The sequence below is a fragment of the Mirounga angustirostris genome, unplaced genomic scaffold, assembly GCF_029215605.1.
Source record: "Mirounga angustirostris isolate CCGP_5_RB_7025 unplaced genomic scaffold, mMirAng1.0.hap1 SCAF_16, whole genome shotgun sequence".
Lineage (NCBI taxonomy): Eukaryota > Metazoa > Chordata > Mammalia > Carnivora > Phocidae > Mirounga > Mirounga angustirostris.
In genome coordinates, this window is record NW_026991724.1 from 45,120,891 (window position 1) to 45,145,808 (window position 24,918).

Genomic DNA, 24,918 nt, shown 5'->3' on the forward strand with positions numbered 1-24,918 from the left:
CAATGATCTGCTTTGATTTTTTTTGAGATTTTATTTATTTATTTAATAAGAAAGAGCATAAGCAGGGGGAGTGGCAGAAGGAGAGGGAGAAGCAGGCTCCCCACTGAGCACAGAGCCTGATGTGGGGCTCAATCCCAGGACCCTGGGATCACGGCCTGAGCCAAAGGCAGACACTTAACCAGCTGAGCCACCCTGGCACCCCCTGCTTTGCTTTTTGTGGGCACACTGAGCAGGATTTGCTCCCTGAGTCATTGAGGGACCTGGCTGCCACCAACATGGGCTTGTTGGTGGGTAGGGCCAACTCTTAGCCTACCTGTCTACAATTAGCCTATCACAGTTGTAGGTGCACTGAAGGGTGGGGTTTGCTCCCTGTACAACCAGCTAAGAGACCCTGCTGCAGGAACTGCATGTGCACTGGTGTGTGGGGTTATTGGTCCTCCTCCCCAGGGCAGGAGTCAGTCGGAGCGGCACAAGTCTGTCCATGGCTACCTGCCAGAGTGTCGAGGTAGGAGCTGCTTTAGAGGGATGCATGCTGAGGTGGATGAGTTGGATGGGGAAGGTTGGCATGTGGACATCAGGTGGGGGCACACAGTGCTATCAGGCTAGATGGAGAGGGTTAGTGTTTGTCTGCTTCATTATTTATGTTTAAAACATCAACTTTTAGGGACGCCTGGGTGGCTCAGTCATTTAAGTGTCTGCCTTCAGCTCAGGTCATGATCCCAGGGTCCTGCGATGGAGTCCCGCATCCTCTCTCTCTGACAAATAAATAAAATCTTTCTAAAAAATGTCAACCTTTAAATATGAAGATTTATGTATATAAATTCTAGATTTCTCATTTTAAGACTATATTTTCATGTTTACAAAATTATTTTAAGTATTTTCAAGATTATTTTAATGATTTCTTTTTGAATTCTCTCACTCTTCAGCTGGGTGCAGTTAGGATTTTCTTGCCAAATCTGTGGTGTTGGTTTTTTATTTACTAGTTTATTGATCCATCTTAGGAGAAATCTGAGGCTGAGGCAGTATTATCAAGAATTCATCTTATATGCTTCTGTCCTTCAGTGTGATTAGTGAAACCATTTTGCTGAAACCAGGTTTCTGCATTATGTTTATTCCTCAGTCCTACTTCTTAACCAGGTCCTTTGTTCGGGCTTAGTTTGGTCATTATCCCGGTTAAGGGGAATTCCCAACAACTCCCTGAATTTCAGGGTCTTAAAAATTTGATATTTTGCTTTCTTTTTTAAATAATTTTTTCTTCAGCTTCATTGAGATATAATTTACATATAATACTGTGTTAGTTTAAAGTGTACAGTGGTGGGGTGCCTGGCTGGCTCAGTCAGTAGAGCATGCAACTCTTGATCTCAGAGTTGTGAGTCTGACCCCCACATTGGGCCCAGAGCTTACTTAAAAGATAATAAATGGTGTTGATTTGATGTACTTGTGTATTACAAAATTATTACCTCCATAGGATTAGCTGACAATTACCATTTCTTTCTGTGTTGAGAACATTTAAGACCTACTCTCTTAGCAACTTCCAAGTATATAATACAATGTTCTTAACTGTAATCACCTTGCTCTGTACATTAAATACCTAGAAATTATTTACCTTATAATTAGAAGTTTATACCCATTGGACCGACATTCCACGTTTATACCCATTCTCCCACTTCCCAGCCCCTGGTACCACCACTCTACTCTGTTTCTAAGAGTTTGGCTTTTTAAGAGTTCACATATGAGTGAGATCACAGAGTACTTGTCTTTCTCTGTCTCACTTCACTTAGCATAATACCCTCAGGATCCACCCAATGTTGCAGATGGCAGGACTTCCTTTTCTCATGGCTAAGTAAACTCTGTGTGTGTGTGTGTGTGTGTGTGTGTATGTGTACATACCACATCTTTCTTTATTCATCCATAGATATTTAGGTTGTCTCCATATCTTGGCTATTGTGAATAATGTTACAGTGAACATGGGAGTGCAGATATTTTTTCAAGATTCTGATTTTATTTCCTTTGGATATATACCCAGAACAGAATTGCTGGATCATATGGCAATTCTATTTTTAATTTTTTAAGGAATCTGCAAACTCTTTTGCATAGTGGCCGTATCACCGAAGTGCACAAAGGGTCCCTTTCTCCACACGCTCATCAACTCTTAATCTGTTGTCTTTTTGATGATAGCCATTCTAACAGATGTAAGATGATACCTCATTGTGGTTTTGGGGTAATCATCATTTCTCTTATGACTAGTGATGTGATATATCTTTTCATATACCTTTTGGCCATTTGTAGGTTTTCTTTGGAAAAATGTCAATTCAGGTCTCTGGTCAATTTTTAACGAGATTGTTTGATGTTTTGCTATTGAAGTGTATGAGTTCTTTGTATATTTTGGATATTAATCCCATATCAGATACATGTTTTGCAAATACTTTCTCCTATATTCTATTGATCACCTTTTCACTTTCGTTTATTGTTTCCTTTGTTGTGTAGAAGCTTTTTAGTTTGGTCTCGTCTCTATTTTTGCTTTTTGTTGCTTGTGCTTTTGATGTTGTATCCAAAAACTCATTGCCAAAACTAACGTCAAGGAGTTTTTTCCCCATGTTTTCTTTTAGGAGATTTATAGTTTCTGGTGTTATATTTAAGTTATTAGTAACCCATTTTGAATTAATTTTAGTGCATGTTGTACTAGGGGTTCATTTTCATTCTTCTGCATGTGATTTTCCAATTTTCCCAGCACCATTTATTGAAGAGGCTATCCTTTCCCCATGAGTATTTTTTACTCCCTTGTCATATTAATTGACCTTGTATGCATGGGTTTATTTCTGTACTCTTGATTCTGATTGGCCTATATGTCTATTTTTATGCCAGTACCTTACTGTTTTGATTATTGTAACTTTGTATTATAGTTTGAAGTCAGGAAAGGCGATTCCTCCAGCTTTGTTCTTTCTCAGGATTGCTTTGGGTATGTGGGGTCTTTTATGGTTCCATACAAATTTTTTTTTCCTGGGTCTATGGAAAAAAGCCATTGGATTTTTTTTTTTTTTTTTTTTTGAGTACTAAATCTGGTTTTATTTACCCAGGCCATGTGGTACTTTCCTTAGTAAACTAAAGAATTTATAGACATTGGGAATTGAGGTTTTATTGTGTAAACTTAGAATGTGCAGTCATGAACACATAACAGAAATAACGTGGAGGGAAATGGCTACGGTATTGTTCCCATAAATTCTCCCAGGACCTTTGCACATTGGGACTTTTGATAGGGATTTCACTGAATCAGTAGATGGCTTTGGGAAGTATGCACATTTTAACAATATTAATTCTACTGATCCATGAACATGGGATATCTTTCCATTTGTTTGTGTCTTCTCCCATTTATTTCATCAGAGTGTTGTAATATTTACTATACAGATCTTTCACATCCTTGGTTAAATTTATTCCAAAGTATTTTATTGTTTTTGATAGTATTACGAATGGGATTTTCTTTATTTCATATTTTTACAGATATCTTGTTAATGTATAAATGTAACTGATTTCTGTATGTTGATTTCATATCCTGCAACTTTACTGAATTCACTGATTAGTTCTAACAGTTTTTTGGTGGAGTCTTTAGGAGATTTTTTTATATGGTCATATCGGCAAACAAAGACAGTTTTACTTCTTTCTTTTCTCTTTGGATACCTTTTATCTCTATTTCTTGCCTGATTGCTGTGGTTAGAACTTCCAGGACTGTGTTGAATAGGAGTGATGAGAGTGGGCACTTTTCACCTTGTTACTGACCTTTTACCATTAAGTATGATGTTACCTGTAGGCTTGTCATTTATTCATTTATTATGTTGAGATATTTTACTTGAATACTCATTTTCTTGAGAATTGTTATTGTAAAATGGTATTTTTCTCTACCTTCTTTTTTCTGCACCTATTGAGATGATCATATGGTTTTATCATTCTGATAATATGGTGTATCACATTTATCGATTTGCATATGTTGAACCATCCTTGCATCCTAGGAATAAGTCCAACTTGATCATAGTGTATGATCCTTTTAACACGCTGTTGAATTTGGTTTGCTAATATATTGCTTTGCTAATATATTTGGCTTCCTATTATATTGGCCTATAGTTTTCTCTTCTAATGTCCTTATATGGTTTGGTATATCAGGGTATAGCTGGTTTCATAAAATGAGGTTGGGAGTATTCTTCAGTTTTTAGAAAAATTTCAGAAAAACTTTTGCCAGTTCTTCTTTAAATGTTTGCTGGAATTCACCAGGAAAACCATCCAATCCTGGCTCTTCTCTTTTGGGAGATTTTTGATTACCGATTTAATCTCTTTTCTTGTTATGGGTCTGTTCAGATTTTGTTTCTTCATTATTTGGTTTTGGTAGGTGGTATGTTTCTAGGAATTTATTTTCTCTAGGTTATTCAATTTGTTGGTGTATAATTGTTCATAGTAGTCTCTGGTGATCCTTTGTATTTCTGTGGTATGAGTTGTAATTTAGTCTTCTCTTTCAGTTCTGATTTTGACTCTTCTGATTTTTTTATGTCTGTCAGAAAAATCCTAGCCCTTAGTTTCATTGATCTTTTCTGTTGTTTTCTTGGTTGGTGTTTATTTCTGCCCTGGTCGTTATTTCCTTACTTCTGCTAACTTTCAGCTTGGTTTGTTCTTTTTCCTAGGTCCTTCAAGTATACAGTTATGTTTATTTATGATCTATGTTTTTTTCATAATGTGGGTATTTACTGCTTTTAACTTCCTTTTAGTACTAATTTGCTGTATCCCATACGTTTTGGTATATTGTGTTTCCATTTTCATTTCAGGTATATTTTAATTTCCCTTTTGATTTCTCCTTTGACCCCACTGATTGTTGGGTGTGGTGTTTAATTTTCACTTATTTGTGATTTTTCTAGCTTTCCTCCTGTTATTGTTTCCTAGTTTCATTCCATTTTGGTCATAAAAGATACCTCATATGATTTCAGTCTTCAGTTTACTAAGACTTGTTTTCTGACCTATCAAAAGATCTGGGGAATGATCACTGTACATTTGAAAAGAATATGTATTCTGGTGCTTTTGGATGGAATATTCTGTATATGTCTTTTAGGTCTATTTGTTCTAAAGTATAGTTGAAATCCAGTGTTTCCTTATTTGATTTTCTATCAGGATGATATATCCATGATTAAAAGTGAAGCCCCTTACAATTTTTACATTGTCGTTGAGTTCTCCCTTCAGATGTTAATATTTGCTTAATATTTAGGTGCTCCAATGTGTGTGTATATGTATTTATGATTGTTATATCTTCTTGATGAATTGATTTTTTTTTTTATCATCTTATAATGACCTTCTTTGTCTCTTGTTAACGGTTTTTGGCTTAAAGTCTGCTTTGCCTAAGTATAGCTACCTCTGCTCTCCTTAGGTTTCCACATGTGTGGAGTATCTTTTATCATGACTTCTCTTTGAACCTATGTGTGTCCTTAAAACTGAAGTGAGTCTCTTGTAGACAGCATATAGTTGGGTCTTATTTTTTATCCATACAAACACTCTATGACTTTTGATTGAAGAATTCATCCACATTTGGAATAATTATTAATAGGTAAGAACTTACGTCATTGTATTCATAGTTTTCTGGCTGTTCTTTAGTTCCCCTGTTGTTTTATTCTCTCTTGCTGCTTGCTTTTGTGAATGATTTTATGTAATGGCATGCTCTGATTCCCTTCTTTTTATCCTCTGTGTATCTGCTGTAGGTTTTGCTTTATGGTTACCATGAGGTTTACATAAAACACTTTATGGATATTCTATTTCATGCTGGTGACAACTTAACTTTAATCACAAAAATAATCTACTTTTTACTCCCCTTTTTAATGTTTTTGATGTTGCGGTATTGTATTCATTAACAAGCTATTGTAGCTATCGTTAATTTATAAATTTTTTTATTTTATTTTTTTATTTTTTTATTTTTTTTTAAAGATTTTATTTATTTATTTGAGAGAGAGAATGAGAGACAGAGAGCACGAGAGGGAAGAGGGCAGAGGGAGAAGCAGACCCCCTGCCGAGCAGGGAGCCCGATGTGGGACTCGATCCCGGGACTCCAGGATCATGACCTGAGCCGAAGGCAGTCGCTTAACCAACTGAGCCACCCAGGCGCCCTATAAATTTTTTTATTTAAATTCAATTAGCCAACATATAAGTATGTCATTAGTTTTTGATGTTCTTGTCCTTTAACCTTTATACTAGAGTTAAGTGTTTAACACACCACCATATTACAGTATTAATGTTTTCTGAATTCATCTATATATTTACTTCTACCAGTGTGTTACATACCTTTGTCTTCATGTTACTAATTAGTGTCTCATTTCAGCTTGAACTTCTTTCAGCATTTCTTGGGAGATAGTTCTAGTGGTGATGGACTCCCTCAACTCTTGTTGGGAAAATCTTTCTCTCTTCTTCATTTCTGAAGGACAACTTTGGTGGATAGCGTATTCTTGGTTTGCAGATTTTTTCCTTCAGTACTTTGAATACATCATCCTGCTCTCTCCTGGCCTGTAAGATTTCTGCTGAAAAATCTGTTAGCCTCATGGGGGTTCTCTGTAAGTTACAAGCTTCTTTTCTCTTGCTCTTGTTAAGATTCTTTTTGTTTTTGATTTTTATGTGTCTTGGAGAAGATTTTTAGAATTGTTTGGTGACCTTTGAGCTTTATGAATTTGGGTATCAAAATCTCTCCAGATATGGAAGTTTTTAGGCATTATTTCTTTAAACAGGCTTTCTGTCCTTTTTCTCACTCTTCACATTCTGAGATTCTCATAATGTGAATATAGTTTCATTTGATGATGCACCAGAATTCATATAGACTTTCTTCACTTTTTTTCTCCTCTGACTAGGTAATTTACAGTTCCTGTCTTCTTACTCACAGATTCTTTCTTCTGCTTAATCCATTGTGCTGTTGATGCTCTTTAGTGCATTTTCATTTCATTTATTGTATTCTCCAGAATTTGTTTGGTCCTTTTTTTTTTTTTTAATTTTATTATGTTGTTAGTCATACATTACATCATTGGTTTTTGATGTAGTGTTCCATTGTTTGGTTCTTTTTTTATGATTTCTCTGTGAAATTTATCATTTTGTTCATGTATGTTTTCCTAATATCATTGTTATGTTTCTGCATTTTTTTGTAGCTCTTTGAGTTTCCTTAAAACAGCTATTTTGAATTCTTTATTGGAAAAATCACGTTTCCATGTCTTTGAGATCAGTTACTGGTAGATTATTCTGATCCTTTTGCAGTATCATGTTTCCTGATTTTTTCATGTTTCTTGAAGTTTTGCATTGCTATCTTCGCATTTGAAGTAGCTCTCCCCTCCTCCAGTCGTTAACTACCTTCAGGAGAGAAATAACTTCCATCAGCACTGCTAGGGATTCTGAGGCTTTTTCAGAACTTCTATCAATACACCTGCCCCACTATTCTTGATCTCTCTTGTGGCAGAATTCTTAAGCTTGTATGCCTTTTCTTCATCCTGTAGCACACCAGGGTGCTTGCTGACAGCCTCTTTTTTGTTTTTCCAAAGGTGGCACTAAAGCTCACGTTTGTGGTCTCTCCTTGGCCTGCATTCAGACTGGCTCTCTGCTACAGGTGGGAGTTTGTGGGGGTGTGGTCTGCAGAGCTCTGAGGGTGCCCATGGGGGAGGGGATCTGTAGGCAAAGTACATGGAGCAGCTCATGAGCAGGCTTCTTAGTGGAGTTTGCAACACAGTAGGATCTGGATGGATCCCTTTCATGCCTTATGAGACTCCTATCTGCTATTCAACCAGATTCATTCTACCCTCCAGTCATGCAGGTCAGAATTCAGTACTCTAGATGGGGTGAGACAGAAGTGAGCCACTTTGGCACTGTCCCACACAGCTAGGAAACCGAGTGCTCACTCATACATTTTCACTTTCCTCCACAGATAAGTTCATTGGCCATGAACATCTCTCATGGTCCTAAGCTGTGCTGCCTTGGGAGATAGGTGATGTGAGTAAAATCAAACTGTTCCTCTTACCCTCTGTGATGGGTCCAAACTCATATTTTTCACTCCCAGCAGTACATTGGAACTTCTCTGCTGCAGACTGGATTTCCACAAAAGTTCTCTTATCCATGGATGATTGTCTAAGACCGTTTTTTCCAAGGGTTCTGGACCATCGCCAAGAGGGGTAGAGTTGGTTCATGGATCATTACAGAATCCACACCTGGGGCTGAGCTCTTATATGCCTGTTACCCAATGCATGAGTAGGCGAGTCTCCTCCTTAGTCTCTTGGTGTATGGTGCTCTATCCGACAGCTCCCACAAAGGTACTTTTGTCCATAGATGGAAACCAAATTGTTGATGAGGCAGGAAAACAAATGGGGGATGTCTTATTCAGGCATATGGCCTTTGGTTTCTTAAACCAGTTTATTTCAAAAACCTTGATATTTATTAGAAGGGATTCCAAAAGAGGATTTCAATCCCACAGCCTACTCTGAACCCTTTGTGTTAGTAGATGTTCATGTTTATAGGGTCCTTTTATTTATTTTTTAAGACTGTATTTATTTATTTGACAGAGACACAGCGAGAGAGGGAACACAAGCAGGGGGGGTGGGAGAGGGAGAGGAGAAGCAGGCTTTCCACCGAGCAGGGAGCCCGATGGAGGGCTCAATCCCAGGACCCTGGAATCATGACCTGAGGTGAAGGCAGACGCTTAATGACTGAGCCACCCAGGGCCCCCCTTTTATTTATTTTTTAATATCTTATTTATTTGAGAGAGAGTACAAGCTGGGGAGAGAGGGAGAGGGAGGAAGAGACTCCCCGCTGAGCAGGGAGCTCGATGTAGGGCTCGATCCCAGGACCCTGGGATCATGACCTGAGCCAAAGGCAGATGCTTAACCAACTGAGCCACCCAGGCGCCCCTCATAGGGTCCTTCTGGACCTACGAATAAATTCTTAAAAACACTGATTGTGAATTAGCTCCTGGTGATTTCTCTTTATCTCACCCAGTCTCTCATAGAAATTCCTCAAAGGGTAGGAAATTTGGACAGATCTTTTTTCTGTTGCTGTTGAAGATTTTTTTTCTTATGTTTATACTCTTGAACATTTCAGTTTTTAATTAGGAAGATTGCATTATATTTCTATATATAAATCATATTGCTCTCATGAAACTTGTCACCAGCATCTCATTTCTGGAACTTATTCTAAAGCTTTCTTGATACTGTTTTCTCATGGTTCTAGTTGTAATTCTAGTTCAGACCATTTAAAAAACTTTCTTAATCTTTTTTTTAATTTATCTGTTATTTGTATGATACTGTCCTTTTCAATATATGGGAACTTTGTTCAGTCATATCCCATTTTCATGGCTTCAGACACTTACAGGCTTATGAACAATACAGCCTCATTTTTCTAGATTTCTCCTGATCTAATGAATAGTACATCCAGCTGCTACTGTACTTCAAATTGTGCATTTCATTCCCTCCCTGCTTCTGCTTCCATCCAAATCCAGTTTTCATTTTCTCCTGCCTCAATGAGTCACAGGCATCTAGTGAGTTCCCAAACCAGTTGAGTAAAGTTGTATATTCCTCCCTTTTCCACACTCAGTATAAATTGGTGCCCAAGATCTCTTTAACCCATGGTAGGTATTAAAGATACGTGCTTGCTGATTCTGTGAATGAACATAAACTGATAGAATATTGCTAATATGTTGTTGTTGTTTTTAGAAAATAACAAAACCAGGTAAATTTTTAAATAACCTCTTACCTTTGGATACTATGAGAACATGGTTCAGTATGTTTTGTCCACATCGTTTAAAATGGATGACTTCAGATTGAGTAGGAGTATGTTGTTACAGGGAACAGTGACATTCAAAGATGTGGCTATTGACTTCACCCAGGAAGAGTGGCAGCAGTTGGATCCTGCTCAGAGGAACCTGTACCGGAATGTGATGCTAGAAAACTATAACAACTTAATCACAGTGGGTAAGGGTAGTTTCTTGTGTAACTCAAAATCTGGGAGTAAAGTACCTCCCCCCCCCCCCCCCAATTTCTGAAATGTGTGGAACCTTTAAATGTTAGAGTGAGTTTGGCCTTTAAGTGCCTTTACTCACATGAATGTGGGTGCTGCAGCTTTCAGAACAAAAGGTCATCCTTGCTTATGTTTCAGGGGCAGTATCCCCACAAACCATGTCCTTATCATTCAGAAAGCCTGATTTCCCTGGGCCAGTGTCATGACAATTCTTGAATGATTTTTTTGTTCCTGGTATTTATGTGCCCACATTTTATGTTACTTCCCTCTGACAGGCTGTCCATTCACCAAACCTGATGTGATTTTCAAGTTGGAGCAAGAAGAAGAACCTTGGGTGGTGGAGGAAGAAGTGTTAAGGAGACACTGTCCAGGTTAGTTAGGGAGGGAACAGATGGGTGAGGAGGGGCCATGACTCTTTAATGATTAATCAATGACTAGTTGACCCCTCTGAAATGTTCTTCAAAGATATTTTCCTAAAGACTGTAGACTTTTAAGTGATAATTTGTGTGAATAATTTATTAACCTAAGATGTCTTTTCTAGATAACATTCTTCTTTCCACAGAACTTAAAGGACTAGTTGGCCTTCTTACCTGTGTGCTAGATACCAACATTTCCTAATTTCCAGCTTTACCTTGACAATCATTTTATTATTAGCATCTTCAGTCTCTCTGCCCACCTTGTTACATAGGATCCTTTCCTTTTGCATTCACATATTCACATAACCAGTTCAAATAAACTGTTATGTTGAAGACTTTCTCTTCTTTGTTATAAATGCCTTAGCATTATATTTTGTACTCGTAGTCACATTTCCCACTGTATTTTTGGCTTTTGCTCTCATACTTCAGTAATGGCTACAGCTGTTTTACTCAATAAATTTTAAAGTCAGTGATACTTTTCTGATAGTTTTCTGCTACATTTGTCATGTATTTGTGCACACAATTGTCTGCATATTTATATACACACATATACCTACATACATATATATATACATGCATACACATATAGACAGTATGTATAAACACACACACATGTATATTTCTAATTTGGTAGATATTGCCAAATCTTTTTTTTGCCCTCCAAAGAAACTACATTTTTATTTCTATCAGTGATTTCTGGCAGCATAGTCTTAGCATTTTTAAAAACTTTCCCAATTTGATAGGCGAAAACAATTCATTTTAGTTTGGAATTTGTATTTCCTTTATTATGAGTGAAGTCAAGGATGTTTTCATATGTTTAAACTCTGTCTATATTTTTCTTTATAAACGACTTATGTCTTTTGCCCCCTTTTCTGTTGAATTCTTAATTTGTATGAATATACTGATGTGATTATGATTAGCCTTTTTTCTGTTGTATGTTTTTCCAGTATTTTTTCACAGTTGGACATTCCTCTTTGAAGTACTTTTGCCACCTTAAGTTTTTTTTAATGTCCCTTTAGCTAAAATAATCTTTTCTTACAAGAGATTATCCTGTGATTTTTTTCCTTTATGTATATAGGTGAATTATGTCTACATACTTTTTAGTAGTTACCCATCCTCACATTTTTGCCATGAATGTAAATAACTGTTCCAGCTTTTTCAGGCTTTGAATTCATTGTTACGCTGGTTTCATAAATAGAATTTAAAACCATTTCTTCTTGTTCTGGAATACTTATAATAGCACATAACTCCCTTAAAATTTTGGTTTATCTTACTTGTTCACCTTTTTGGACCTTGTGGATTATTGAGGGAAAATGCTCTCGGACAGCTTTTATCCTTTGTTACTTTGTAACTGTTCTTTGTAGATGTTTTGTCTCTTTTGGCATTAGTTTTTGGTAACAGGTTATATTGTTCTAGAAAATTACCCACTTAATTCTGGTTTTCAGATTAATTTTTACAGAGTTGAACAACGTAATTTCTGTAAATATTTAAGTTTGCTCTGTATCTGTAAAGGTGTTTACCATATAATGATGTTCCAAGGTAGTCTGTTATATTTAACAACTTGTTTCATCTTTATTTTCCAATCTGTTGGTATAAAATTTCCCATAGTGTTCTCTTATTTTTGTCTTCATTAACTCTGCAGACTTCTTAGCCAACAACATCAGATATTGGCTTTCCTTCATTCTCTCTACACTCTCCTTCTGGGACTCCTAAAGATAGAGGCTAGATCTTTTTTCCTCCATCTTTTTTTTTTTTCATTTCCTTTACTATTTTCTGCCTCTCTTTCTGTGTTGACTTCTCAGTAATTACCTCAGATACATCTTTAGATTTGCTCATTCTCTCTTCAGCTGTGTTTATTCATCTTTTTATCTCATTTGCTTAAAAAAAATTCAGTAGTACTATTTTGTATTTTTAGAAATTCCTCCCTTTTTTTGTTGTTGTTTTTTTGTTGTTGTTTTTGGCGCTTTTTTCCCCCTACATCTTTCTGGCCCTTTCTATTGATTTCTGTGGCTTGCTCATGTTTTTGTTTTTATCATTTGCTTCTTTAAAAATATTCTATATAGCTCTTCTGTTTTTTGTATCTGACAATTTTTTTTTAAGATTTTATTTATTTATTTGAGAGAGAGAGAATGAGAGAGAGAGAGAGCACGAGAGGGAAGAGGGCAAAGGGAGAAGCAGAACCCCTGCTGAGCAGGGAGCCCGATGTGGGACTCGATCCTGGGACTCCAGGATCATGACCTGAGCCGAAGGCAGTCGCTTAACCAACTGAGCCACCCAGGCGCCCTGTATCTGACAATTCTAGTATTTTAAGTCCTTGGTTAAATATCTTGTTTTGATGATTTGCTTATTGTACTTGATTCTTCACATGCTTGATGACTACTGATTGTGAATTTGGCATTTTTAAACCCTTTTTTGCAGTAATCTTACTGTCCTAAATTGGGGTTGCATTCTTCTGAAGATGAATCACATGTGCTTCTGGTAGGTGCCAACAGGCATTACCAAGTGAAGACCAGCTGACCTTCTTTGAATGTCCTGGCTTTTTGTAGCAACCTCAGTTGATCTTTTTCCTTATTCCTGGCTTGAGGCTTATGCTTCAGTTAATAGGGCTTTCATTTGCCTAGGTAGTCAAGTCAGATTCATCTTCCAGCTTGCTTTCTAAATCCGTCTTGCAGACCTGATTTTGGCTAATACTTGTTTATTTTTGTTTTTCTCATTTTTTAGTGTATGATACTCAGGTGTGGTTGACGGAGAGTATTGTGGTATTCTTGGAGATTTATGCTGCTTTCTACAAGCCCAGTAATGCATCAAAAAAAAAATTTTTTTTTTAAGATTTTATTTATTTATTTGACAGAGAGACAGCAAGAAAGGGAACACAAGCAAGGGGAGTGTGAGAGGCAGAAGCAGGCTTCCCACTGAGCAGGGAGCCTGATGTGGGGCTTGATCCCAGGGTCCTGGGATCATGACCTGAGCCGAAGGCAGATGCTACCCAGGCACCCCACATCAAAATTTGTTTTACCATTATCTTATTTTTCAGTGTGAGGTTATCATACCATAACTTCAATATTAAAAGTACTATCTAGTCTCTTCCCCCCCCCCCCAACTTGCATGGTATTCTTTGTTTTGCTTGTTTTTATTTTTCTCTTCCATTTCTTTCCTTGGTTCTGCCATTTTTGTTCCCTATCCCTTTCTGTTTTCTTATTGTTTCTTCCTCATTTATTTATATTTATATTTTGAGCTGTTGATGTATAGATTTATTTTCATTAAGCTTTTCCATTTATGGAAATAGTCAAAATTTTCATTTACTGTGTGCCATAATTGTTTGACCTGGTGCCTTTTGTCTGCTTTCTTTATATCATGTTTCTTTTATGTTTCTTCTCTTGTAATACTTTTTATAGATCTGAGTTTAGCACCTTCTCATTTTTAGTGGTAGGCTAGTTCTTCCTTGACTTGCTTTTTTTAAAAAGGGTAATGTTAGGGAAAGAAAATGAGTACTCTGATCTACAACAGGGATCATCAGCAAACTATGGTTTGTAGGCCTGCCACTTATTTTTGAAAATAAAGTTTTATTAAAACATAGCCACACCCAGTCATTTACATCTTGTGTAGGATTGCTTTCACATTATAATGGCAAAATTGAATAGTTGCATCAAAGATTGTGTGACCCACAAAACCTAAAATATTTACTATCTGACACTTTAAGAAAAAGTTTACCAATTCTTGGTGTATATGAATGCATTTGTTCTTCATACTGAAGCCCTTTATTCTACATGGTTTTATGTATAAAAGTATGTTTAGGCTTTATTTTTCCTCATCCAAAAAGGAACTGCAGCTGCAACGTTTCTCATAACTCTGAGGTCAGTCTTTGTCTTTATTTTCACACTACCACCCCAACAGACTTCTTCCTAAAAAAGTAAATGTTATGGTGCTTCCTTGTTCAGTCCTGGCTGGGATATCTTGGGATAACAAGTCTCCTGTAACCAGTCTACACTCCCAAATTTCATCGTTGTAATCATGGGATAATTAATTCTAACCTTCAAGGTGTGATATCCATTTTGACACTGTCAGCTGATTGTTCTGCCCAAGATCAGCATGACCAGCTATCTTTTAGAATCCTTCTTCCCCTGTTCCAGCCTTCACTGTATTTGTCAACACTAACTCATTTATTATAGTTGGGGTTACAGCCACCCCTAGGATCATTCAAGAGTCAATGAGAATTCATTCCCATTATTTGTAGAAGGGAAAAGATATCAGCTGCTTTTCCATTCCACCATCTTAAAACATGGAGTCTTGTGTCACATATGATATTTTGATTGTGCCCTTGGAATTTTCATTTTTCTTTGGATGGTACTTTGACAACCTAATCTTACCTTCTTCAACATCATTTGCTTAATGGAACTTCTCTTTTTCCCCTAAGTGATCCAAAAGGTTAGTATTCTGCCTTCTTTTCTACATTTGCAATCTGTAACCAAGTCTCTAACTTTATCTGCTTTACAGTTGCACAGGAATTTTCCTTCCTTTATTATTAGTCTGGCAGAGAGGGAGAACAATCTCCATTTTCCAGTCTTGGAGCTCAGCAGGAACAGGGAACTGAATGTTATCCTTCAGTATGTAGGCTTGCACTTACTCTGTGCTTGAGCCAATTCTTTTATTTTGTATCCTCTGCCTCATGTCCCTGACTGATAGCATTTCTGCTTCCGTTTCTTTTTTTTTTCTTCTTTGGACAAAACTGCAAAACTTTATTGAGAGAATTTTAGCCACTTTTCAACACAAGAACTGCCCACGTGGCTTCAGCTTGTCTTCGTTTAAACCTGTGGTTTCCATTCACCTGCCTCTGGCATCTCAAGGGGCTCTAGATTTGCAAGTCCCCTCCCTTTGACAGCAGGACCATCTCCACGCTCACGCCATCTTCTCACCAGCCAGTTCCTTTTGATTAAGTTCTGAGGCAGGCCCTTGAACCACAGATGCTCCTTCTTTTTTCTCTTGATCAGGTATAATATCCTGATGCTTAGTCGGTGGCTCCTCCCCTTGAGGTTGCTCAGCCTGAGGCAGCTGGGCAACCACAGGCCCAACTGGCTGCAAAGATTTTTCATCATCTCGTCTTGCTCTAGGTCTGAATGTTGACCTTACTTGCCAATTCATATTTCACACAGTTGGGTCTCACACACCAAGAACAAATCCAGATGGCAAGACGTGACCTGCACAGTTCTGCACCCAGACCACACCACCTCTGCTTCCATTTCTTAAGAGAGTGATCTTCCATCTCCTTTTGGGTAGTCTTTGTTAGTTTATGCATTTTTCTTTGTTTATCTCACATTGGTGTGATTTGGGGTGGGATGAAATAAATGCATATATTTATTATACCATATTTAAGCTCAGTTTCTCCCTCTTTGTTTTCCCTTGCTCACAGTACTTACTCCCTATCCAGTCATGCTAAGTAGGCTCTTCCCGTTTTATGTTCCAACTCTTTGATCCAATTTTTACCTGCCCATTGTTTGTTCTCACTTTATTACTGCAGTATTCAGAACAATTTTATTTACTTTTTAAAATACATAATACATCTCTGAAGTACAAAAGGATACATATTGAAAAGTAGCTCTTCTCTTACACATTTCCTCTCTAAGGTGGCAACCCGTAGCATCATTTTCCTTTGAGCTGTTACCTGTATTTTCAAACATTTTTATTGAAATTACTTTGCTAGGTTAGCTTGTGAATAAGTGTCATTTTTGCTGTTGAATGTTCTTTTCCAGCAATGTGATATACATTTTTTCTTAGTTTCCTAGGGCTGCCATAACAAAGTACCCCAAACTGGGTGGCTTAGAATAACAGGAATTTATTCTCACAGTTCTGGAGGCTAGAAATACTAAATCAAGGTGTTCGCAGGCCATGCTCCCTCTGAAACCTGTAGAGGAAAGACCCTTCCTTCCCTCTTTCAGCTTCTAGTAGCCCTAGACATTCCTTGGCTTTTGATGGCATAAGGTCAGTCTTTGTCTTTATTTTCACATAGTGTTCTCCCTGTGTTTCTGTTTGTTCATGTTGCATCCTTTCTATAAGAACACCAGTCAGATTATGAGTTACCCTACTCCGGTATGACCTCATTTTAACTAATTCCATCTTCAGTGACCCTTTTTCCAAATAACTTCACGTTCTGAGGTACTGGGAATTAGGATTTCAACATATCTTTTTTGCAGTACAAACAATTCAACCTGTAGCACCTTTCCATTTGGTCAAATCTGTGTGTGCATTTTAGTTTTCTGAAGATCTTGGATTCCCATATTTTTCATATTTTTTGTTGCGATTGTAAGTATAGTCTTATGTTTTCTAAATAGTTGTTTGTATATATGAATGCTATTGAAACGAAGTATTTCTGATATATAGTGACTTTAATGACGTTTTTATCTTTTATAATAATTTTTCACTTTTGATTTTGCAGGTAAATTGTTTTATTGTTGACAAAAATGTTAATCTTATCTTTCCTTTCCATGTTTTTCTACTTCTGATTTCTTTCTCTTAATGCACTATGCAGTACTGTAATAATAGTGGTGATAGTACTTATGTCAGTTCTTTGGGATTTTTCCCTTTTTTTGGCTGGGGGGGTGGATTTTTTTATTAAATATGGTGCTCATATTTAAGTTGCACAGTACTTTTTCTCAAGTTAAGTAAGTATTCCCATTTTTTTGAAGTTTTCTTTATGGAAAATAGATGTTTAGTTTTATCATTTTAAAAAATGTCTTTGGAAATGATTACTTGATTTTTTACTTTGACCTTTTAATATATTTGCTTATAGAAGTAGATTTTTCTAATAGTAAAACATACTTTTGTATCTATAAAAAAAACAGCACCTACTCAAGTATAATGTAGCTTATATTTCATGTGTTCTAGGTCACTTTTTTTTCCTTCTGGGTTATTTTGATATTTTAGGTAGAAACTTACCTTGGTATTCATAAGTAAAATTGGTGTGTAGTTTGCTTTTTTGATTGTTATCTTTTTCAGGTTTTGGTATTAATGTTATGTTTCACACACAAAAAATTGGAAGTTCTCTTTTTTATAACATTTTGCAAATCATGAAAGCAAATGTCCCCTAAGTGTTCAAAGTCCCATGTGAATCTCTCTGAGCCTTTTTGATTTGTTTGTTTTTATGGGATTGCTTTTTCATTATTTGTCTCTTTATTTTGTGGAAGTTGGTTCATACAGGTTTCCTGCCTGTTACAGGTTCAGTTTTGGTAATTTGCATTTTCCAAAAAATTATATCAAGAAGTTTGTAACAAAGTTTATTTTAATAGAAAAAATGATTTTTAACTTCCTATTTTTGTTTTTTCCTATCTTACTTTATTTGTACATTCTGCATTCTCCCTTTTATTTACCCAACAGTTCATCTATTTTGTTTCAGATCCCATTTTTAAACACAATCAAAGCTATTTATATTCTTATTTTCCTCTACTACTATTTTTCCTGGGATCTCCTAAAGCTTAGAAAACAGGAGATCTACGCACATGAAATTTGCTTTATAATGGGAAACTAAGCCTTAAGCCAAGAATCAATCCCATGATAGCATATTTTCTGAAATTTTCTTCATTTTACAATATTGGAAAAATTTTTCAAGTGATTATTTATTTGCAATCTGTTTTAGGAGAAATGTGGGGAATTGATGAACAGAAAATCCAGGACAGACTTTTGACACAATTTGAAGATAAATTCACAAAAACAATGACTGAAGAAAAAGTGAATGAATGTCGTAAGAAATTTGCAAATGCATTTCCTCTTAACTTGGACTTTTTTCCTTCCAGTCACAATCTCTATGAATATGACTTGTTTGGAAAGTGTTTAGAACATAATAATTTCGACTGTCATAATAATAATAGAATCTTTATAAGAAAGGAACATTCTGAATATAATGAATCTATAAAATCATTTTGCATTAATCCATCCCATCTTGCAGTAACCCCCTTTAAGTGTAATCATTGTGGGAAAGGATTCAGTCAAACCTTGGACCTCATCAGACACCTGAGAATTCATACTGGAGAGAAACCTTATGAATGTAAGAAATGTAGAAAAGCTTTCAGCCAGAAGGAAAAACTCATTAAACATCATAAAATTCATAGTAGGGAGCAGGCTTATGAATGTAATGAATGTGGGAAAGCTTTCATTAAAATGTCAAATCTCATTAGACATCAAAGAATTCACACTGGGGAGAAACCCTATGCATGTAAAGAATGTGGGAAATCCTTCAGCCAGAAATCAAATCTCATTGATCATGAAAAAATTCATACTGGAGAGAAACCATATGAATGTAATGAGTGTGGGAAAGCATTCAGCCAGAAGCAAAGCCTCACTGCACATCAGAAAGTTCATACCGGGGAGAAACCTTATGCATGTAATGAATGTGGTAAAGCCTTCCCTCGAATTGCATCCCTTGCTCTTCATATGAGAAGTCATACAGGAGAAAAACCTTATAAATGTGATAAATGTGGAAAAGCCTTCTCTCAGTTTTCCATGCTTATTATACATGTAAGAATTCATACAGGTGAGAAACCCTATGAATGTAATGAATGTGGAAAATCCTTCTCTCAAAGTTCAGCCCTTACTGTACATATGAGAAGTCATACTGGTGAAAAACCTTATGAATGTAAGGAATGTAGAAAAGCCTTCAGCCACAAGAAAAACTTCATCACACACCAGAAGATTCATACTAGAGAGAAACCTTATGAATGTAATGAATGTGGGAAAGCTTTCATTCAGATGTCAAATCTTGTTAGACACCAGAGGATTCACACTGGAGAAAAACCCTACATATGTAAGGAATGTGGCAAAGCCTTTAGCCAGAAATCAAATCTCATTGCCCATGAAAAAATTCATTCTGGAGAGAAACCCTATGAATGTAATGAATGTGGTAAAGCCTTCAGCCAAAAGCAAAACTTTATTACACATCAGAAAGTTCACACTGGAGAGAAACCTTATGATTGTAATGAATGTGGTAAAGCCTTTTCTCAAATTGCATCCCTTACTCTTCATCTGAGAAGTCACACAGGAGAAAAGCCTTATGAATGTGATAAATGTGGGAAAGCCTTCTCTCAGTGCTCATTGCTCAATTTACATATGAGAAGTCATACTGGTGAGAAGCCCTATGTATGTAATGAATGTGGAAAAGCTTTCTCTCAAAGAACTTCTCTTATTGTGCACATGAGAGGTCATACAGGTGAGAAACCCTATGAATGTAATAAATGTGGAAAAGCCTTCTCTCAAAGCTCATCCCTCACTATACATATACGAGGTCATACAGGTGAGAAACCCTTTGACTGTAGTAAATGTGGAAAAGCCTTCTCTCAAATCTCATCTCTTACACTTCATATGAGAAAACATACAGGTGAGAAGCCTTATCATTGTAATGAGTGTGGTAAGGCTTTTAGCCAAAAGTCACACCTTGTTAGACACCAGAGAATTCATACTCAGTAGAAATAGAAACACTATGAATATTGTGAAGATAGAAAAGCCTTCAGAATTACCACCTCCTTTCACAATACATAATTGGTTCTAGAGCAGAAAACTATGAATGTGGAAAGCCTTTGGAAGAAGTCACATAATTGTGAAACATGAGAATTCTTACACAACGTGACAAATTGTGTAATGAATAAACTGAACATCAAAAACCTTCATAGACCTCTATTGATATTTATTCAGCATTCTTATTAAAATATGAAACGAGATATCTGCTACCAGCATATCAGCATCACAGTTGAGCTCCTATCCTAGCCACTGTATTAAGAAAAAGAAGATTGGGGGGAAAAGAGAGAAACTATAGAAATATCCTCTTACACAAGAAATAGTTAATTCAAAAATGTGTTGATATAAAATGTCTAAGGTAAACACAACAGTAATTACAAGACACACACATATAAAGTTACAAAACATTTTGAAGGGCACAAAATAGGACCTGAAATTTTGAGAAAAATAACATTGTCTGAAAACACATTTCAAAAATATAAATTCCTAAGTCTCTAAGGTACTTCCACTCAAAAGTTTTCACTAAATTTTAAGAATTTCACAAACTGATTTAAACTTTTATATGAGAATATAAAGGACCACAAATAGCTGAAACAAGTGAAAAACAAAAGAGAAGACACAGTCTACCAGATAGCATCACATATTTATTTAAAGCTGGTGTGTCTAAATAATGTGTTCCTGTTAAGTAAATAAATCAGTGGAAACAAAACAAGGATTGAAGAAAGATAATGGAAATTTTGTGTATGGTATTGCTGTTGAAGTCACTGGAGAAAGAATGGCCTATTGAATAAATGGAAGAGTCATATGAACAAAAATGACAGCTCTCTACTCTATACCATATCCAAAAATAAAATCCAGGTAGATTGAAGACCAGAATATAAAAAGCAAAATGCTAAAAGTCTGATGAAAATGAAAAAGATTGATTACTTTAGAGTAACTGGATCACTCTAAAAACACATAAATATGAAATAGTCTTTTCTACTTTGGTGTATTGCCTTCAGAGGCACGCAGATATGGGCACGAAGAGGTACATCCCTATGTTCGTCGTGATTTATATTACAAAATTGGACTACAAATTCTTATTAGTAGAAGGATAGACTAATACCATGTAATAATTGCCATGATAGAATGCAGTATTTAGAGAGAAGGTACAAATTTAACATATAGTTACATAGATCACAGTATAAATATTGAGAGGAAAAAAAGCAAAATGTACAGTAAAAAGATGTAACATTTGTATTAATAAAATAATGCAAAGAACAGTACTGTGTATTGGTCATAGATCCATTTATGACATTGGTTGCCTTTCAGGAAGTGGGAGAGGTTTAGATGGAATTGTTATATTTATCTGTAACATTTCTTTAATAAAAGAATGAAAGCAAATATGCTGGTAACAAATCTGGTTGTTAAGATTATGTTGCTATCTTTTGTAGTCTTTCTTGCCTTTATTTTCCTATTTCTCTAAGAATCAAATGGGTGAAGGACACGACCTATAGAAACAACTTAAAAATGGATTATGATCAAATACTAACATTTATAGAAAATTATCTTTAATAATACACAAACCAAACTGAATTAAGATGATACTTTGCTTACCCTCTCCTCACAATGTTAATTCAGATAATAAAAACCAGCAGTATATACATAGCATTTACTTGATGCAAATTTAAAATTTTTTATTTCAAACACAAATTCTCTAGTTGAAAACAGTGAAGAAGCAAAAGAAATAGTCATTTGTTGAGATAATTAGCTCTCCATCTGGAAAAAAAAAAAATCACCTACATTTGGCTTGCTTTCAAATTGAGAGACCATTCATACATGTAAAACATGATTAATATTCTGACAGTGTCAAGCCAAGTATAGATGCCTGCATCAGAGCAGACGGAATTTTAGCATATCTCCGCAAAGCTTTATTTGGTTTCTGGATCCTTAAATGAGGATGCAGATGCTGGTGATTTTAGACGTGTGAGGTATGTGCCCAGTGGATATGAAAGCTCACTTCCCTGTACCACATCTAAAATGTTTTATATTTAGACCTTGATTTCAAATATTTATGGAACTCAGATTTCCTTTTCTGTGAATAGCTCATTCATATATTTTGTCTGTTTTCTACTGGGACTTTCAAAAGATGTTTTAAGTGGAGCACCCGGGTGGTGCAGTTGGTTGAGTGTTGAACTCTTGGTGTCAGCTCAGGTCATGATCTCTGGGTCCTGAGATCGGGCGCTGCGACAGGCTCTGTGCTCAGCTCGGGGTCTGCTTGAGATTCTCCCTCTGCCCCTCCACCCTTCCCCCCACTCTCAAATCTTTTTTCTTAAAAAGATGTTTTTATTTAGAAATAATTATAGATTTATAAGAGGTTGCAGAAATAATACCCCACAGTACTGTTTAGTTTGTGTATCCTACATCCAGTTTCCCCTAATGTTAACATTTTACATAATTAAAGTACTATATCAAATTTGATACTGGCACAATCTGTACATGTTATCAGATGTCAGTGGTTCTACATGCACTTGTTTATGTGTCCATGTAGTTCTATATGGTTTTATCTTGTGTAGATTTCTCTGCCATCACAATCAACATACAGAACTTCCACCACCACAAAGATCCCTTGTTCTGTCCCTTTGTTGTCACACCCTTAACCCCTTCCTCCCCCTGCTTCCCACTCCTAATCTTTGGCGAGCAGTAATCTCTTCTATAATTTTGTCATATCAAGACTTTTATAGGGGTGCCTGGGTGGCTCAGTTGGTTAAGCGTCTCTGGATTTTAGCTCAGATTATGATCCCAGGGTTGTGAGATTGAGCCCCATGTCAGGCTCTGCACTGGGCATGGAGCCTGCTTAGGAGTCTCTCTCCCTCTGCCCCTCCCCACTGCGTGCCCGTGCTCTCTTAAACAGAGCTTTATAAATGGAATCAGGGGTGCCTGGGTGGCTCAGTCAGTTAAGAATCTGGCTCAGGTCATGATCTCAGGGTCATGAGATTGAGTCCCATGTCAGGCTCTGTGCTGAGCACAAAGTCTGCTTGAGATGCTTTGCCCCTCCTTCCCATTCCCCCTCTCTCTCAAATAAATAAAATCTTAAAAAATAGATGGAATTGTTACTATATAACCTTTTGAGATTGGTGTTTTTCATTCAACATGATTACCCTGAGATAAATCCCCGTTGTTCCAGATACATTAATTTTTTTTTTTTAATTTCTCAGTATTTTTCCATGGTGTGGATATACCATAGTTATCTCTAACCATTGAGCCTTTGAAAGACATTGGGTTTCCAATTTTTTTTTTTAAGATTTAAAAATTTTTTTTATTAGGGAGAGAGTACAAGCAGGGGGAGTGGCAAGCAGAGGGAAAGGGAGAAGAAGGCTCCCCGCTCAGCAGGGAGCCCTATATGGGGCTCGATCTCAGGACCCCAGGATCATGACCAGAGCCAAAGGCAAATGCCTGAGCCACCCAGGCGCCCTCCAATTTTTGGTTAGTACACAAACCTGCTATGAACATTAATCCGCCACTTTATTGGTTGGTCATTCCCTATTTTGTTCCTCTGTCCTTTTCATGCCTTACTGTGGGTTACTTTAGTATTTTTTAGAATTCTACTTTAGCGTTCTTGAGTGTATCTCTATGGATTTTTTAATATTTGCTCTAGGTATTACATTATACATATATAACTTCCATAGTCTACTTGTGTCAACATTTAACCAGTTCAAAACCTTATCTCAACTGAGATTCTTTGATTTCCCCTCACTTTATTATATAATTGTATCAAATATTTCCTCTATATACCTTAAGAACTATATGAGACAGTGTTACCATTTTTGCTTTAACCATCCAGCATAATTTAGGAAGCTCCACAGGAGAAAGAAAAATCTATTAAATGTACCTTTATCTTTACTTTTTCTCTTCTTTCCTCATTCCACATGTTCCATATTTCCTTCATTTCTTTTTTGCTGAAAGAACTTCCTTTAGCTACTCTTTTAGTGTAGGTCTCCCGGTGACAAATTATCTTAGTTTTCTATCATCTGAGTAGGTTTTCATTTCACCTTTGTTCCTAAAGGATACTTCTTGCTGATGGAAAATTCTGATTGTTCAATCTTCCAGCACTTGAAAAAGGTGCCACTTCATTCTGGCCCTCACATTTTCTACTAAGAAATCTCATTTGGGGGAGCCTGGGTGGCTCATTAGTTAAGCAGCTGCCTTCAGCTCAGGTCATGATCCCAGGGTCCTGGGATCAAGCCCCTGTCGGGCTCCCTGCTCAGTGGGGAACCTGCTCCCTTTCCTCTGCCTGCTGCTTCCCCTGCTTGTGCTCTCTCTCGGTCAAATAAATAAAATCTTTAAAAAAAAAAAAAAACCTCTCATTTGGACCATTCTTCTATATGTAATGTGTTGTTTCTCCCTAGCTGCTTTCAAGAATTGTTTCTAGTCTTCAGTTTTCTTAAGTTTGATTATCATGTACCTTGGCATGAATTTCTTTGGGCTTACACTGTTGAGAGTTTGCTCAGCTTCCTGAATCTGTAGGCTTACATTTATTGCCACAGTTGGGGAATTTTCTGCCATTATTCCTTTGAATGCTTTTTCAGCCTCAAACTTTTTATCCTTCCCTTGTAAGACTTAGCATATTTTCCCTCTCTGTTGTTCATAATGGGTAATTTATCTTGTTCTATCTCCAATTTCACCGATACTTCCTCTGTACTCTCCATTCTGCTCTTGAGGACATCCACTGAGTCTTTTGTTTTCTTTACTGTATTTTCATTTCAAAATATTTCATGTCCTTTATGTTTTTCCTTGAGGTTTTTTCCACTTGGCTTAAGTATGTACATAATTTTTTCACTGAAGCACTTTTATGATGATTGCTTTAAATTCCTTGCCAGATAACTCCAGTCACCTTGGTGTTGATGTCTTTTGATTGTCTTCTCATTAAATTTGGGATTTTCCTGCTTTTGATATGATGAATGATTTTTTTTCTATCATGGACATTTTGTGTGCTGCATTCTGAGACTCTAGATCCTATTTA

The 24,918-nt window shown here is 36.5% G+C and overlaps 1 protein-coding gene and 1 pseudogene across 6 annotated transcripts in view; one reads left to right on the forward strand and one right to left on the reverse strand.

Annotated features, from left to right (window-relative positions):
* The window catches only part of LOC123855591 (zinc finger protein 569), a 62,580-nt gene extending 41,063 nt beyond the window's left edge, over positions 1-21,517 (forward strand). For 3 of the 6 annotated variants that reach the window (XM_064581329.1, XM_045891350.3, XM_054511579.2), the window contains 3 exons: positions 9,830-9,956; positions 10,278-10,373; positions 18,046-21,515. In XM_064581329.1, coding sequence (XP_064437399.1) covers positions 9,923-9,956; positions 10,278-10,373; positions 18,046-19,868 — 1,953 coding nt within the window. In that variant the 5' untranslated portion in view covers positions 9,830-9,922 and the 3' untranslated portion in view covers positions 19,869-21,515. Of the gene's footprint in view, positions 1-7,541; positions 7,607-7,921; positions 7,987-9,829; positions 9,957-10,277; positions 10,374-18,045 lie in introns of all 6 variants that reach the window. The other 3 variants (XM_054511580.2, XM_045891352.3, XM_064581330.1) reach the window with 3 other exon arrangements.
* On the reverse strand, positions 13,498-18,050 carry LOC123855953 (P antigen family member 3-like; annotated as a pseudogene).
* Positions 21,518-24,918: the final 3,401 nt, after the last annotated feature.